The sequence below is a fragment of the Carcharodon carcharias genome, chromosome 11, assembly GCF_017639515.1.
Source record: "Carcharodon carcharias isolate sCarCar2 chromosome 11, sCarCar2.pri, whole genome shotgun sequence".
NCBI classification, from domain to species: domain Eukaryota; kingdom Metazoa; phylum Chordata; class Chondrichthyes; order Lamniformes; family Lamnidae; genus Carcharodon; species Carcharodon carcharias.
The window spans coordinates 92546470-92563828 of record NC_054477.1 but is presented as its reverse complement, the minus strand read 5'-3'; the positions used below and the strand labels follow the sequence as shown (position 1 = coordinate 92563828).

At 40.6% G+C, this 17359-nt stretch overlaps 1 protein-coding gene across 10 annotated transcripts in view; it reads left to right on the top strand.

The window, feature by feature from the left end:
* slc36a4 (solute carrier family 36 member 4) overlaps window positions 1-17359 on the top strand; it is a 450045-nt gene that overhangs the window by 138185 nt on the left and 294501 nt on the right. The window contains exon 11 of one of the 10 annotated variants that reach the window (XM_041199222.1): window positions 11044-11165. The exons of the other annotated variants lie outside the window; for them this stretch is intronic. Coding sequence (XP_041055156.1) covers window positions 11044-11150 — 107 coding nt within the window. The 3' untranslated portion in view covers window positions 11151-11165. Of the gene's footprint in view, window positions 1-11043; window positions 11166-17359 lie in introns of those variants that run through there. 10 annotated transcript variants of the gene reach the window in all.

The following is a 17359-nucleotide window of genomic DNA, read 5'->3' as shown; positions in this document are numbered from 1 at the left end:
GATTTAATCTTGTCCTGTAGGTCATGCAAGCTATTACCATGTGAATCTTATCTTCTCATGCCCTTTGATTTTCACTAGATCTGTTTTCGAACCTTTCCACTGCACAGTTCAGCTGCTGGGCGTTTGATCCATGATGTCAACGTGACATAATGTGTACTCGTGTTTTTGCCGCTGTCTGATGAGATGCTGCAAACTGGCAATGTTGGCATTGAGGTCTTTTGGTCATCTCTGAGTGACCTTGGTCTTGAGCTACAACACCAGACGTTTTTGTTGCATAAAGTAGCTGCACCAACTAGCTGTCACTCTGAAATCTTTGCTGGATTCAGGGTTTGATTTGGCCCACTTAAGTGCTTATGTCAATATTGCATTTCTGGTCACGATGTAACCATTCTGATGATTTTCAAGGACCCATTCCAAAAATTCCTAAGATCAGGCCAATGGCTGGTCCCTCTTCTCATGGCACATGAACATCATCTTCAGGGTGGATTATTCCTCCTTCCATTCTCACACCAGTTTTTCCACGAACGCCGACTTCACTTGCTGCAGTTTTTGTCGGAGGACCCATTTCTGTTCGTCATTCACCATATGTAGTCTGTTTTATGTGGGCGTGTCTTAAACTCCTGTGCATCTTCTTGGCAGTAAGGCCCATATCACCTGCTTGATCCCATGCACCAACTAATAAGGTGAGTAAAACATGCATTTCTGAGGTGAAAAATTGAGGCAGACTCCTAATCAAGTATAGTATTTTTTTTAACAGAGAAAGGAGGGTCGGTTGGGGAGTGGGGTGGGTGTTGATTTGTATTGCAAGTACAGGCTTAAACATGATTTTTGGCACTGAGAAAATAGGGTTGTCTTATATGCCAAGTTGACTTATATGCCACAATCTACATTATTGTTCAATAAAGAACAAACTGCGACTGTTAAGCCTTCAGGCATTGTTCAACCCGTGGACATTATGTTAGTGCTCTAGTTCCTACGACATGCTTTCAGAATTTGTGTAATTAAGATTTCAGTTTCATTACTCAGTTAAATAGCATTGAAATAAACAGAAACCTTAAATGTTATTTAGAATTCATGACTTAAACTCCTGTGCATCTTCTTGGCAGTAAGGCCCATATCACCTGCTTGATCCCATGCACCAACTAATAAGGTGAGTAAAACATGCATTTCTGAGGTGAAAAATTGAGGCAGACTCCTAATCAAGTATAGTATTTTTTTTAACAGAGAAAGGAGGGTCGGTTGGGGAGTGGGGTGGGTGTTGATTTGTATTGCAAGTACAGGCTTAAACATGATTTTTGGCACTGAGAAAATAGGGTTGTCTTATATGCCAAGTTGACTTATATGCCACAATCTACATTATTGTTCAATAAAGAACAAACTGCGACTGTTAAGCCTTCAGGCATCGTTCAACCCGTGGACATTATGTTAGTGCTCTAGTTCCTACGACATGCTTTCAGAATTTGTGTAATTAAGATTTCAGTTTCATTACTCAGTTAAATAGCATTGAAATAAACAGAAACCTTAAATGTTATTTAGAATTCATGACTTGAGGCTCCTTGGGTGGTAGGGGTGGGTGGTGGATTCTTTGATAGACTAGTAAGTATATCCATAAATCACTAAAGACCTGTGAATATAGATAATGGCCAAATCTTGCAATTCAATAGTAAATTCTATGCATTGTTGCAGATAGCAAACTAAAAAGACAACTCCTCTGTTAAAGAAAGAATCAATTTAATATTGTTTGGATATTATAAAATTTAGCCACCTAAGTAAGCTTTATATTACTAAAGTTACTGTGTGTTGCTGGGAAAGACAATGTCAATGCAGTCTGAAATGGTTAAAAGAGACTCTGGGGAAAACAGGTTGAATTTTTGAAGTTTCCTTTTTGGCTGGCAGATAATAAAAATTGAAAAATAGTGTAAAACTGCTGTCACTAAGTTATTTTATTTTCCAATATTGTAGCACTCCCCTCATTTATTGGGATGGTTGCAGTCATTGTCCAGTTCCTATAAATAACCTCTGCACTTCAGAACTGTGGTTAATGCTGAGCTGCAATAAAATCTTATTACAGCAGTAATTGCCTTCCCAGTGGCCAGTACATGCGCACTTTTCATGAGAAGAACTCTCAAAATCATTGGCTCCTCAAACGAGGTTTTGCAACTTTAAAAAATTTTATTAAGAATCAACTTGTTGCTTACCACAGAAACCTGGGACTCCATTGTTGTGTGTCAATCATAAATAATGTTGTATTGTGAAAATAAGCACCAAGCTGCACAGTCACTATATCTATCCTGTTACGTGAACAGATTTTTGAATATTACAAAGAAAAAGGCATTTGAAAAAAATGAATCTTTTTAATCAGATGATTCTTATGGGAATATTCGTAAATATGATTTATGAGCTTACCTTGAGCTATTCCTTTAAACCTTCTCTTCATATTTTAGTCTGCCCTAACGATGGGTAGTGTTTACTAGACTATCAATATTTGATGAAGTTTTAAATGCTATAATACTTCTGGAAAATAAAAACTTGTTAAAATAACCAGCTAGACATGGTCCTGTATATTTGTTCAGGACATTCACTAATTTATTTTGATGGTTGGAATTATCTGTTTCACAGTATAGATTATATCTGGTATATAATTTATTTTCAAAATAAATTACTGATGATCATTATATTGTAGCATTGGTTTTGATTGTTAAAATTATAATTTAAAAAAATTCAAAAACTATTGCATTTAATTTTCGTACTAGTTGATCTCTTGTAGAACTGCACATAGAGATTCTGGTGCAAGAGCAATTGTCAAGTTAAACAATTGCATGGCCATCTGGGAATCTCCAAGCAGGTTGTGCATAAGTCAGCCCCTTTAAGTTGCCATGCATACATGGCCATTGAAAAAAAATTAAAGGGACCATGCATTTAAATAAATCTCTCTTTCATGCCAAAAAACATTAGAAGGTATGTTGGTTTGAGACCAAGGGATAATTGAAACCAAGCATAGGAGGAAGGAGCAATAAGGAGAAGATGGAGATGGTGAGGGAGAGAGAAGAGGATATGGAAAATGGTTGAGGGGCAAGAGCAGGGGTAAGAAATAGGAGAGAGGAGAAGATTGGAGGCAGCTGACTGGAGGGAAAAGTAAGGAAGGGACAAAGCAGAGGAAATTGAAAGGAGACGGGGCGATCAAGGAAGAAGAAGGGCTGAAAGGGGGAGAGGGGAGGAGGAGAATGGAAAAATGACAGTAGGTGGGGAATGGGGAGAAATGGGAGGTGGGGGATCAGAAATTGGAGCGGGAGGACAAGTGGGTGGTAGAGACAGATAAATTGAGAGGAGCAATGGCAGGGAGATGAGGGCAAACTTTCCTGGGAGGCAGGTTTTCCAGTAAATCATCCTTCCCTGTGTGGTGATCAATATACTAATTCAATGTAGAGTTGCAGGTAGGTGGGAGAAGTGGGTTGCCTTAGCTCCTCTTCTCATCATCTTTATCATAGTGCTACAATCAGATATAATCTACTCTGCAGGTAAGTGCTAACATTGTTTTTAGTGAATGTTGTCGTTGCCAGACCCTGACATAGAATTTGAAATGGAATGATGTGGCCATCTCAGACATCTTAGTCCGTCCCTTGGAAATGGGAGAAAATGGACAACTACTAATTGTTTAGTCCAACTTTATGTGCAGAATTTTACATTCCCCTGCTAGTGCGTTTGCTGGGGGTGGGGTGGGGGGTGGGGTGGTTGGTGGTGATTTGCAGGGTTAAGTTCTTAAGATGTCCTTCCCACCAGGCTTCCACCTATCCTGACCTCTCTGCAATTTTACAACCCCCCCCGCCCCCAACTCCGCTGACTTCTCCACACACACACACACACACACACACTTACCTGGTCTTGAACTCCTGGGACTGGTGCTGCAGGGACTAGAGAGCTGATTGACAGCTCTCTAAGACAGGATTTCTTCCCCACTGAGAGGCAGAAGTCCTGCCTCCAGCCAATTAATGCTCCTTGGATTGTAAAATGGCTGTTGGGCAGCCAGCATCAGCGGCAGTGCATTGACAACTGACTTTGGGTGGTGGAAAGGGAAACACTACCATCCTAAATTAGCAAGTTTATTATTTTTAAATTAAATACATTTTCTTTTTAATGGATATAAGCAATAACAATGACTTACATTTCTATCACACCTTTAATAAAAAAAAATGTTCAAATGGACTTCAAAGATGTATTGCAAAAATGGAGTGAAAGAAAGCAATACTAGAGTGGTGACAATGTTAAAACTAGATGAGGCAAAGTTTGGTTTAAATCATTAAGCTTTCATTTTCAGTAAGGTGGATGCCCAAAGTAATAGTTATGAATAGATTAACTTGGGTCAATCGATATAACTTATCCCTGCCTAATAATATGAAAGTAAGTTAATGCTTTGCTACCCCCATTTTAGTCAGTTTCCTTATTTGTCTTAAACATAAGTCTTTTAACTGCCCTTATGTAAAGGAATATAGACTGGTTGAGTGATTTAGCAAGAAGTGGCAGATGGAATATAATGTGGAAAAGTGTGAAATTTTCCACTTTTGTAGGAAGAATGAAAAAGCAGTTTCTTTTAAGATGTGAGAGCTTGTTAATGTTGACATTCAGAGAGATTTGGGTGTCAATTTAGAGGGATTTGGCTGAGATCAAAAGATTTTATGTCACTGAGGAAAGGAGTATGGGGATAGGGTGGGAAATCAGTGTTAATGTACAGCCATAATCTTAGTGAATGTAGGAGCAGGCCAATATTACCTACTCCCGCTTCTATATTTTTTGTTTTTCTCCTCCAATAATCCTAACCTAATGAACCTTCATTTTAAAATGCTGTTAAAGTCTAATTGATTCAAAAGCTTCCATATGCTGGAGATTAGGTTGTTTTGCTCCTGACTTTTGTGACAGACAGCTGGCTTGTAGTGGTGCTAATAGTGCCTGTCTGAATGCAAGCCTGCTTGAAATTATCTCCAAACAAAACTCAAAAAAGAGAGAAGCCATTCTAATATCTAAGATGCAAATATTTGTTGGAAAATATTTTAACAAGCTCCTGTTTTCTGAGGACATCTATTCAAATGGCTCTGATTTCTAATCTGGTGTTGTGTTACTCTGAGAAATTGATTCATTTAAAGCCAGTTTTATCTTGGTAGATTTTAAAAATAACTCATGCCTAGACTCTTTCTGTGGGGAAAATGGTCAAAATACCCTTAAGCATGATAGTGTTCTAAGCAGTTAAATACTAACATTTTCAGCAGTTTATGGCTTGTGTTTTTTTTGCTGTTCGCTGAACCATTTTAGTTTCTTGACATTTTCTTTTTGTTCTGTGCATTTATTTCTATACCTTGGAGGGGATGGAATTTAAATGGGTGTGGGTTTCAGGCAGGATGGGTGGGTGGGGAGGGGGACATTAAATGTCAAACATGCCCAGCATTGCCAGTCTTCAGTTATTATGCTTCCCAGGCTTCTCTTGCATCGCACTGACCAGCAGCCCATCTGAAATGGGTGGAAAGAAGTGGCTCATTGGCTTCAGGCAAGTCAAAATTGCGAGGCCCACAAGAGATCCACCACTTCTCCAGCATTTTCCAGCACCTTAATTTAATTGGGGGGGGGGGGGGGGGGGGGGGGGGGGGGGTTTGGTGGTGGTGGTGGTGCGCACTGGCCTGTAGACCACATAAATGGCTTTAGGGTCCTATGGATATCACAGGACACCGATTAGCACCTATTAATAAAGTTCCGTAAAAGTTACCCAATTGACATTATTTACAGTGGCCACATTCCAGCAATGTTATTCGATTGTACTTTATATTTTTTCAAGTTCTGATAGACAAGAATGTCCGTCAAGTGTTACACAATCAAATTATTTCATCAGTGTATTGAAAGGTAAGGTTTCCTACAAAAGTCACAAAGGTATATAATTCCAGTGTGATACTCAGGTGTGTGAAAGATTGTATTGCCTCCTTTTGGAAGAATTTTGGCTCCTACAAAAAAGCATTAAATGAAAGATTGACCTGAGACGAATGAAAAAATAACGTTAGCAGTTACTCCAACCTGACCTAGAGTCTATTCTTTCAGTTGTGACTTGCATTGTATTTGATGGCTTTGTGTTTTCTATTGAAAGAATAGACTTATGATCTCTGACGATCATGACTTGAAATGTATTAGGAAAATGGAGGAATGTTTTTGTGGATTATTATAACTTTTCATGACATGCATGGCTTGGAATCTGCTCCTTGAATCTGTCGAGCATAGTTAAAGGTTCTTTTAGTTCCTGAATTTGTTTTGATTGGTAAAATGTTGACTGAAAGCAGGTGTGATCCAGTCTTTAAACTGATATGAGGCCTAGAGAATGTAGTAATAAACAGGTTATTTAACAACCTGTGAACAAAGCAGTGGTGTGCTCGGTTAGAAACTTATTGAGCCTTAGGTGATCCAGAGAATGGAAAATCTTTTTCCTGGAGAATAATAGATAAGTACAATATGTACCACCTCCTGGAAGTGTGTGTGTCAACATTGGATGAAGACAGGATGAGTCTCAGCTGCGATATTTTCCGTGGTTGAATAACCTGCTAACAGATGTAGTATTTAAGATAAAGGCAAAATACTGCGGATGGTGGAAATCTGAAACATAAACAAAAAATGATGGAAAAACTCAGCAGACCTGACAGCATCTGTGGAGAGAAAGACAGAGTTAATGCTTCGAGTCTATGAGTGTCATTTCAGTTTCAGTATTCAATAAATTGTCTACCTTAGAACATAGCATGGTTCCATTGCTGTTTCCTCATCATAGGTTGAGCATATTTAACATAAAATTTGTTGAGAGTCCTAGGTTTTTAAATTTGGATTTGTAGCACTGCTGAAGACAATGCTATGGAAACAGCAGGCCCTCTGTGTGGAGGTTGCTGCACCTCCAGCCACTTCAAGCGCAGCCCATGCGGCGCCCTGTACCGCACCCTGTGTGCGCTGGAAGCCTCTGTACTGGTGCTATCATAATATCACTCAGGTATACTGGCTGATATGATGCTCTCCTTGCGAACTTGGACTGCATAGGTCCATTCTATGCATTTGCTACTCATCAAAAAACATGCATTCAACTGCAAGAAGGGCTCAGCATTAGTGTTATTTAAGGGACCCAACTTGTAGGTAAGGTATGTAGAATTATTCTGCAATTGCAAAGTCTTTGGGAGTACGGTGGAGTTTTTTTTTTTTTTTGGAGGTGCTTTTGTTCCTTGATTTGGGAGGGAATGTTGTTGCATTCTCACGTGGAGGGCAGAGGATTTGGTGACCTGTCCAGACAAAGGTTGTAGTAAATATGGAGGCTGCAGTTGCAGTGCCTCTGGGCCAGCAGCACGATAGGGAGATGCAAGCTATAGAGAGAGCACGCTCTGCGCGATGCCCTCTGTCAATTTGGAGCCGGACTTCTTCGTGCTCCGTGGTAGTGACGGGAGGCTGTTTGGCAGGCCATCTAATGAACTCACCATTTAATGGCGTCCTGTATATTACTCCATCAGAACATAAGAACAAAAGAAATAGGAACAGGAATAGGCTATTCAATCCTTCAAGCCTGCTCCACCATTCAGTGAGATCATGGATGATCTTCTACTTCTAACACCATGTTCCTGCACTATCCCCATATACCTTGAGGTTTTTAATATGTAGAAATATATCAATCTCAGTATTGAACATAGTCAATGACTGGGCCTCCACAACTCTCTGGGGCAGAGAATTCCAAAGATTCACCTCCCTCTGAGTGAAGAAATTCCTCCTAATCTCAGCCCTATATGGCCTGCCCCTTACTCTGAGACTGTCCCCTGGTTCTATACCCCACCCTAACCCTCTTGGGTGCATGTCCGACCCGCTCGAGCATAAAATGATATGCGTTGCGCAATATTTTGTTCAGTGGGTGTGCACCAGAGTCGGCAGCTCTCCTGCTGACAATTAAAAGGCCTATTGGGGCCATTAACAAGGATATTAAATAAAATTTTTCACTGCCCGTCCAACCTTACGGTTGGTGGACAGGTGAAAAGACCATGTGACAGAGTCACATGCAGGGACATGTTTTATTACATTATTTAATTATTTACTTTATTTTCTTTGAAAATGCATCATCTCCCTGAGGCAGCTCTGTGCCTCAGGGAGATTCTGAAGCACACATGCGTGAAAGTTGCACTTGTCCCGTTCCAACTCTCCCACTCCCCTACTCCCCTGCCCCCACAGGCAGCGCTGAGCGCTGCCACTTGCGTTTCATGCTGGGTGAGCCTTAATTGGCCCGCCAGCGTGAAATTGCCTTCCGGCCTCAATCGCGAGTGGCTGTCGGCTTCCCGACAACCCCCGCCTGCTCCTTCCGAGCCCGCCCAACAAGGGTAAGATTCTGCCCTTTGTGTTAGTTCTTTAAATGTTAGCCATTGCTGGTCTTCTGTCTTACCTTTTAACATAGTTTCCAATCCACCATAGCCAATTGGTCCCTCATACCATCATAGTTTCCTTTGTTTAGATTTAAGATCCTAATTTCTGATTGAACTACATCACTTTCAAGCTTAATGTAAAATTCTACCAGATGATGGTCACTCTTTCCTAAACATTCCTTTACAACAAGATTATTAATTAGCCTTTTTTCATTGCACAATACTAGATCTAAAATAGTCCATTCTGTAGATGGTTCCTCAATGTACTGCAAAAGAAAATCATCTTGCAAATGTTCCAAGAATTCATCCTCCACAACATTAGTATTAATTAAGTTTACCCAGTCTATATTTAGATTGAAATTCCCCATGATTACTGTATTACCATTGTTATAAGCACCTCTAATTTCCTGATTTATACTGTGATTTACATTAATACTGCTGCTTCATGGCCTATAAACCAATGTTTTCTACCCCTTGCTGTTTCTTGATTCTACCCGAACTGGTTATAGGCCTTGACCTTCAGAACTAAGTTATCTCTCACTACAGTACTAATGCCCGCTTTAATTATCAGAGCTTCCTACCACCTTTACCCAGCTTTCTGTTCTCCTGGGCGCCCCCTGTAGTAGAATCTGTCACCTTGCTTTCTGGTGAACTAGTAAATCAACCATTCTTTTTCTCTGCCCTGGCTGCAGCTCCTTTGTGCCCAGTGCCTTCTCATGTGCTGATCTTGCTTCTAGGGTACATGCAGTGCCAGTATCTGAGCAGGCAGCTGAGAGTGTCAAATGATATGATTGTGCCTCTTCATAAATATTGTGGTGTTGCTCCCTTTCCTCCCCCTGGACATACTGTGTCTGGGCAGACCACCATCTGTGGGTGTTTGAAAAGAGGAAGTTTGGTGTGAGGGAAGGGGAGTGAGAAGAAAACCATGTTGCAATGGCACAACACCTCCCACATGGTCGTCATGCCAGATAGCAGGATGAGGCTGAGCTAGGAGTTTAATAGTGGGATAAGGCACAAACTTACCGTGAATGTTCTCGGTGATGGCAGATGCCACCAGCTGTGTCACAGCCAACCCCATGACCTTGAAGAACCATCTCTGCTGTGGGATTCAGGAGATGAAGGCTTCTGATGCAGGTGTCCTTGTACCCCAAGGTTCTTGTTAGTTGGGGTCTGAATAAATGTTAATGGCAGTTCCATTCAGCAGCTGTTGCTAATACATCAATGCTGGAAGGTTGACTGTTCACGCCTTACTAATCTTCCCAAGATTCTAATAAAAGCCATGTGCAACCTTGAAAATAATTGTTTGATATCTTGCCCAGACGGTAGTTTTGGTTTAATTTCTAACTGTGTCAGCAGTCTTAAAGCAATGATTGTTTAAGTTTACTCATTTAGTTCTTGTAACTTTTTTTTTTGGCTTTTGCAGTGATTTTTGTGTAGGCTGTCTTCTTGTTTTAAATGTGCGATGTCTTGCATAGAGTTCTTAACCCCTACCCTTCAGAAATACCAAGAAATAATGAGAACTACTAATCAATGAACAGATAGCAAGCAGTTACTTAAAAATTCAGTAGTAGTGAAGGAAAGGAAACTAACAGTATTTTGGTTCCCATCTTGTTTCTTTCAAGAACCAGAGGAAGTAGTCCCAAAACTGAAGTTTCTAACATTAAAAAAAATTACAAAATACATAACTCTTTAAACTATATATATTAAACTTTCCTGTGTATTTGAAGTGTTGTCTGGAGCAGAGGGCACATCATATGACCGTACCATGAAGGGGTTTTTAGAGAGCAGTTTTCAAAATAGAATTGGATAAATACTCAAAAGGTGAAAATTTGTTGTTTAAGAGGCAGCTTGACAAATACATGAATAGGATGGGAATAGAGAGATACGGACCCCGGAAGTGCAAAATGTTTTAGTTGACGGCAGTATAATCGGCGCAGGCTTGGAGGGCCAAAGGGCCTGTTCCTGTGCTGTACTTTTCTTTGTTCTTTGTTTTGTTCTTTGGAGGGCTGTGGGAAAGAGCAGCAGAATGGGATAATTTGATAGCTTTCTTTAAAGAACCAACACAGGCATCTTGGGCCAAATGGCGTCTTTCTGTGCTGTATGATTCTATGATCCATCTGCCAATGTTCTTCTCACTTACATATCTTTTCCAATTGGTTCTGTAGTTTATGAGCCTTGCTTTACAAATGCTAAAATTAGAAGATTTCTGAGAGGCAGGATATGTGTGTGCTTGCAATATATTCTGCTATTTTGCAGGCATGCCCAGTGTGGATATAAACTGAAGTAGTAGTTTCATTTTTTAATTACAGGAGTTTGAACAACATGTGCTACAACTGTGGGAAGGCTCAGATTTTAGCACCTGCCTATACATGTTTCTTCTATATCTGTTGTTACTTTAAATTGTGACTCATTGACGTGAATTTCATGTCATGAATAAAAACAGTCATGATTTTAAATTAATTTTTGGTTTCTGAGGGATACACGTACTGTGATTAATCCCAACAAAGTAATAAATTATAATTTTGTCAGGACAGGAATTTCTATCATAGTAATGATAATGTCCAATGTAGGTTTGTTTATGTGAATTATTTTGATTTGCTCTTCTTTTGATTTCCTTTCCTTTTCCCTCATATAGGCTCTCCATTCTACTCACCATACTCTTGCTTGCACAAGTATCACTCTGTAGGAACTACAGAGGACTGGACAGCCTACTTTGAGTCTTCCAATTTTCCCTCCCTATAGAGAAGGACATGGGTTCTGCCTGATTGCGTGGTTAAGATTGAAACTCACTTGGAATAGCCAGGAAGAATTAATATCCTGATACCACAATGTCATCCACAGGGCAAGATTTCATATTTGATGAATTGAAAATTGAGCTATTATTATTTTTATCACATCTTTGTCCCTTATTATATGATTTATTTGCCATTAATCACCAGAATATTGTGCAGTGTCAGTGGGGAACTTTGAGCTTGATTTTCGAGAGACCTGTTTTTCTAGTTTTAATAACTGAAAACTGTTCGCTGCTGAAGATGCTAAGTCTTTGACTTGTTCATAAATTCTCAGCATCTGAAAATCAATTTACATTGGACTGCTCATAAGATTTACAAATGAGTCAAAGCTTTAGAATTGTAGGTTATGATTAAAAAACATTATAACATCTAAGCTCACTTGATGGTTCAGTTGGGTTATTTTTGATTGTTAATTTTATCTGTAAACTTTTTGTACAGTTTTGTACCTGACTGAACAACTGTATGACTCAGACAAATTCAACTTCTATAGTGTTCTAAAATTGATGTCACAGCTAAACTTTTTTTTGCCCTGTCCAATATTTCACATATGAGTACATATGTACATACATATGGAAATATAAATAAGGAGCAGGAGTAGGCCTTTCGGCTCATCAAACCATCTCCATTTGATGAGATCATGGTGGATTGTGGCCTCAACTCTACTTCCTTGTTTACCCCCTATAGGGGCTAGATTGACAACGGAATCAATCTAACTCAGCCTTAAAAATATTCAAAGACCTTACCTCTACTGCTCTCTGGGGAAGAGAATTCCATAAACTAATGACCCTCTGAGAGAAAAAAAATATTCTCCTCATCTTCGTCTTAAATGAGAGACCCCTTATTTATAAACTGTGTCTGCTAGTCCTAGTCTTTTCCACAAGGGGACACATTCTCTCAGCTTCCACCCTTTCAAGTTCCCTCAGGATCTTATATGTTTCAATAAGATCACCTCTCATTCTTCTAAACTCAAATAGAGTCAACCTTTCCTCATTAGATAACCTCTTCATCTCAGGAATCAGTAGAGTGAACCTTCTCTGAACTGCTTCCAAAACAGTTATAACCTTTCTTAAATAAGAAGACCAAAACTGTACACAGATGTTCTCTCACCAACTATACAACTGTAGTAAAACTTCCCAACTTTTATATTCTATTCCCCTTGCAATAAATGGCAACATTCCATTTGCCTTCCTAATCACTTGCTGTACCTGTGTACTAACTTTTTGTAGTTCATGTGTGAGGATGCCCACACATCTCTGTACCGCAGAGCTCTGCATCCTCTCACCATTTAAATACTATACTGCTTTTCTATTCTTCCTGGTAAAATGGACAAGTTCACATTTTCCCACATTATACTCCATCTGCCAAATTTGTACCCACTCACTTAACCTATTCATATCCCTTTGCAGACTCCTTATGTTCCCTTCACAACTTACTCTCCTTCCTATCTTTATGTCATTAGCAAATTTAGCAGCCATACATTCGGTCCCTTCATCCATGTCATTGGTATAGATTGTAACTCAGTGAGGCCCCAGCATTGATCCCTAGGGCACTCTAATAGTTACAGCTTGCCAACCTGAAAATAAGCCATTTATCCCTAATCTCTGCTTCCTGTTAGATAACCAATCATCTATCCATGCTAAAATGTTATCCCCTACACCATGAGTTCTTACTTTGTGTAATAACCTTTGATGTGGCACCATATCAAATTCCTTTTGGAAATCCAAGTACAACATCTACAGGTTCTCCTTTATCTGCATTGCTTGTTCCTTCCTCAAAGATCGCTAGTTAGTCAAACATGATTTCCTCTTCACAAAGCTGTGTTGACCTTGCCTGATTGCATTAAGATTTTCTAGGTGCCTTGCTGTGGCCTTCTTACTAATGGATTCCAACATTTTCCCTACTCCCGGTAGAAACTCTTACTATCTGTTCTAGTACTTCTACCTAGCTTTCTTTCATACTCTGATTTCTCCTTTTTTTTTGATCATTCTTTGCTAGTTTTTAAATTCTGTCCAATCTTCTGACCTACCACTAATGTTTGCAGAATTGTATGCTATTTCTTTCAATTTGACACTGCCTTTAATTTCCTTAGTTAGCCATGGATGGTGCATCCTTCTCATAGTCTTTCTTTCTCACTGGAATCTATTTTTGCTGAGTATTATGAAATATCTCCTTAAATATCTACCACTGCATCTATATTGGCCTACCCTTTAGACTATTTTCTGGGTTTACTTTAACGAGTTGCCTTCAACCCCTTGTCTTTATTTAAATTTAAAACACTAGCCCTAGACCCACTCTTCTCACTCTCAAACTGAATGCAAAATTTAATCATGTTATGTTATCTAGAGGCTCCACTATGAGGTCGTTAATTAGTCTTGTCTCATTGCACATTACCAGGTCTAGAATAGCCTGCTGTCTGGTTGGCTGTAGAATGTGCTGCTCTAAGAGTTTGTCCCAAAAATACTGTATGAACTCATCATCCAAGCTACCTTTGCCAATCTGATTCATCTAATCCATATGTAGATTAAAATTGGTCACGATTTTGCCGCGCCTTTCTTACATGCCCTCAGTATTTCTTCCTGCATATGCCATCCTACACTGTTAGAGGACCTATAAACTGCTCCCATTAGTGACTTCTTACTTTTTCTATTCTTATCTCTACCCAAACTGTTTCTATATCATGATCTTTAGAATTAAAATCAGCACCAATGGCATCCTCAATTAACAGAGCTACCCCACTATATTTTCCTAGCTTGTCACCTTGCAGCCAAGTCTCCGTAATGGCTATCATGTCATTCGTATTTATTTCTATTTGGGCTGTCAATTCATCCATTTTGTTCCAAATGCTGTATGGATTCAGATACAGAGCTTTTAATTCCATCATTCTACCACTTTTGCAATCTTTGGCTTTAAATGCAGGTGCACTCTTAAGTTTGTGTGCTCTGTCCCTTCCTGCCACACACTGGTTATCATTTACCGTGTCCCTACTATTGCCCTGTCCTTTTCCTTTAATTTGCCACATCCCCCATCACTTGATCCCAGATTACAAGTAGAAAATTGTGTTCTTTGATGAGACACTGGCCAGAACGCATGTGATCTTTTCTAATCTTTTGATCTTTTGTGCCCTAAAATCCAACACCCTTGAATCCATTGCCATCAATTGTTTGGTGTTGCTCCACCTTGAGCGAGAAGTGGCTTGTTCAAAATACACTGTTGGTCCATCACAAAAGCCTACTTGTTATCGTTGCAATTTCCGAGAATCCTTTACCTTAATTGAATTCATGTTAACTTGTCTTTTCATGTACTGTATGTTGATGACAACCTGTTCCTCTTACCAAGAAGGCCTGGGGACAGGGACGGTGGTGGGGGTGGGGGGGGGGTGGGGTGGAGCTGAGGTTTACAGCAATGATTGCTACATTTCCACAATTTTCACATCTTTACAGCTTGTAAATTTTGATCAGGAAAGGACAATGGAACAGGATCTCTTGTACTCAGGAACATTATGAAGGTTAAAATGGCTACTGCAGGGTTTGGGCATAAATGTTAGGGGAGCCGAACGGTAAGAATTTAGTTAGTGGTTTTCCTGATTGTAATTTCAGTGGGAGGTTGTTGGTCATCCTATTTACTTATCTCCCCAGGGTTTCTGACAAAGTTGTGGCAACAAAATTGGGTGAACCTTCCCCAGCCCAATTCCCTATCGCTCACTGAGGAAATTCCCAGTGAATAAGACAAATGAAAACTCAGAACCTCTTTTCTAAAAACTATTCATCAAGGAAATGTTGTATTGCTTGCTGGATTATTGTAATTTCCCCCTCTTTAGTTTTTTAAAAATTATTTTAAGTAACTAATGTAGTTATCCAGGTAACTGTTCTTCTACTTCACCCACAACTTACATTTATTGTTTTAATTGAACATTTGTTTGTTGGAAGTTTATGATATATGATTCCTCTCTTCAAATAATGCCACCAAACCACATGTCATAGTTACATCTAATTAGTATTTGCATGAACTTAATCCTTTCTCTAGATGTAGATCGAGCAGAAGAAATAATGGTATGAATCCATGCAAGTACATGGTTGTCTGTGAGCAGATGACTCTCCATGCAAACAACAGATGGCCTAACATCTTCAGCGTTGTGAGTTAAAGGTTTCTGCAGTTCAAAAGCAGTCTGTCTAAATTCTGATAAAAGCAAAAAACTGCGGATGCTGGAAACTGAAAACAAAAATAAAAATACCTGGAAAAACTCAGCAGGTCTGGCAGCATCTGTGGAAGGGAGCACAGTTAACGTTTCGAGTTTTCCTTAGTTCTGTTGAAGTGTCATGCAGACTCGAAACGTTAACTGTGCTCCCTTCCACAGATGCTGCCAGACCTGTCTAAATTCTGATTGCGGTTCTTCTCGATCCTGTTGCAACAAAGAAAAACAGATTTCTCAAAGATAAATAGTCAAAAGTCAAAAAGACTTTGCTTTCCTTAGCACCTGAAAGGAAGAGACAAACTTCAACAATTCATTGATACCAACGCTCATCCAGGCCCCTTCACCCATTCCTGTCCCTCTGACCCCATCCCATTTTCTAATCCCAGCCCTTGCTGTGTATTCACCATACCCCCTGACCTTCCCCTCTCTAATGCTGAACGTTCAGTACTCAGCAATGGACTCAGTTTCATACCCTTACGCCCTCACCTCAATGAATTCCAGGCTTGGCACAATCCTGAACTCTTCTTCTGCCGCCTTCGCCTCTGTGCTCGTTTCTTTGGGCAGGAGTCCTCGCCCCATCAATGGACCCTTTCTCCCGCCTCCAGTATTCTCTCTCCATCTGGGCCCCTCCCTCTGGCTCTTACCTGCCCTTGATCTTTTCATTGAGAACTGTCGGCATGACATCGGCTGTCTCATTTTCTCTGCTCCTCTCACCCCATCTAACCTGTCTACTTCTGAACTTGCTGCACTCTGTTCTCTCAGGTTCAACCCTGACTTTGTTATCAAACCTGCTGACAAGGGTGGTGCTGTTGTTGTATGACGCACTGACCTTTACTTCGCAGAGGCTGAGCGCCAACTCTCAGACACTTCCTCCTACCTCCCCCAGACCATGACACCACCACTGAACATCAAGCCATTGTTTCCAGGACTGTCACTGACCTCATCTCCTCTGGAGATCTTCCCTCCACAGCTTCCAACTTCATAGTCTCCCAGCCTCGGACAGCCCACTTCTACCTCTTCCTCAAAATCCACAAACAGGACTGTCCCGGTGGACAGATCATGTCAACCTGCTCCTGCCCTATGGAACACATTTCTTCCCATCTTGACTCCGTTCTCTCTTTCCTTGTCCAGTCTTTTCCCACCTATAAGAGCGAATCCTCTGATGCCCTACGTCATATCAACAATTTCCAGTTTCTTAGCCCTAGCCACATCCTCTTCACCATGGATGTCCAATCCCTCTACACCGCCATCCCTCACCAGGATGGTCTGAGGGCTCTCTGCTTCTTCCTTGAACAGAGGCCTGAACAATCCCCATCCACCATCACTCTCCTCCGTCTGGTTGAACTTGTTCTCCCACTGAACAATTTCTCCTTAAACTTGTTTCACTTCCTCCAAATAAAAGGTGTGGCTATGGGTACCCGCATGGGCCCCAGTTATGCCTGTCTCTTTATGGGGTATGTGGAACATTCCTTGTTCCAGTCCTACACAAGCCCCTTTCCACAACTCTCTTTTCTGTACATAGATGACTGTTTTGGTGTCATGCTCTCGTCTGGACCAGGAAAAATTTATCAGTTTTGTTTCCAAATTCCGCCTCTCCATCACTTTCACATGGTCCATTTCTGACATTTCCCTTCTCTTCCTTGACCTCTGTGTCTCAATTTCTGGTGATAGACTGTCCACCAATATTCATTACAAGCCAACTGACTCCTGCAGCTACCTCGACTACAGCTCCTCACACCCTGCTTCCTGTAAGGACTCCACCCCATTTTCTCAGTTCCTTTGCATCCGTCACATCTGTTCCATGATGCCGTTTTCCAAAACGGCGCTCCTGACATGTCTGTCTTCCTTCCTTAAGCAAGATTTCCCACCCACTATAGTTGATAGGGCTCTCAACTGTGTCTGGCCCATCTCCCGCACCTCTGCCCTCACACCTTCCCCTCCCTTCCAGAACCATGATAAGGTCCCCC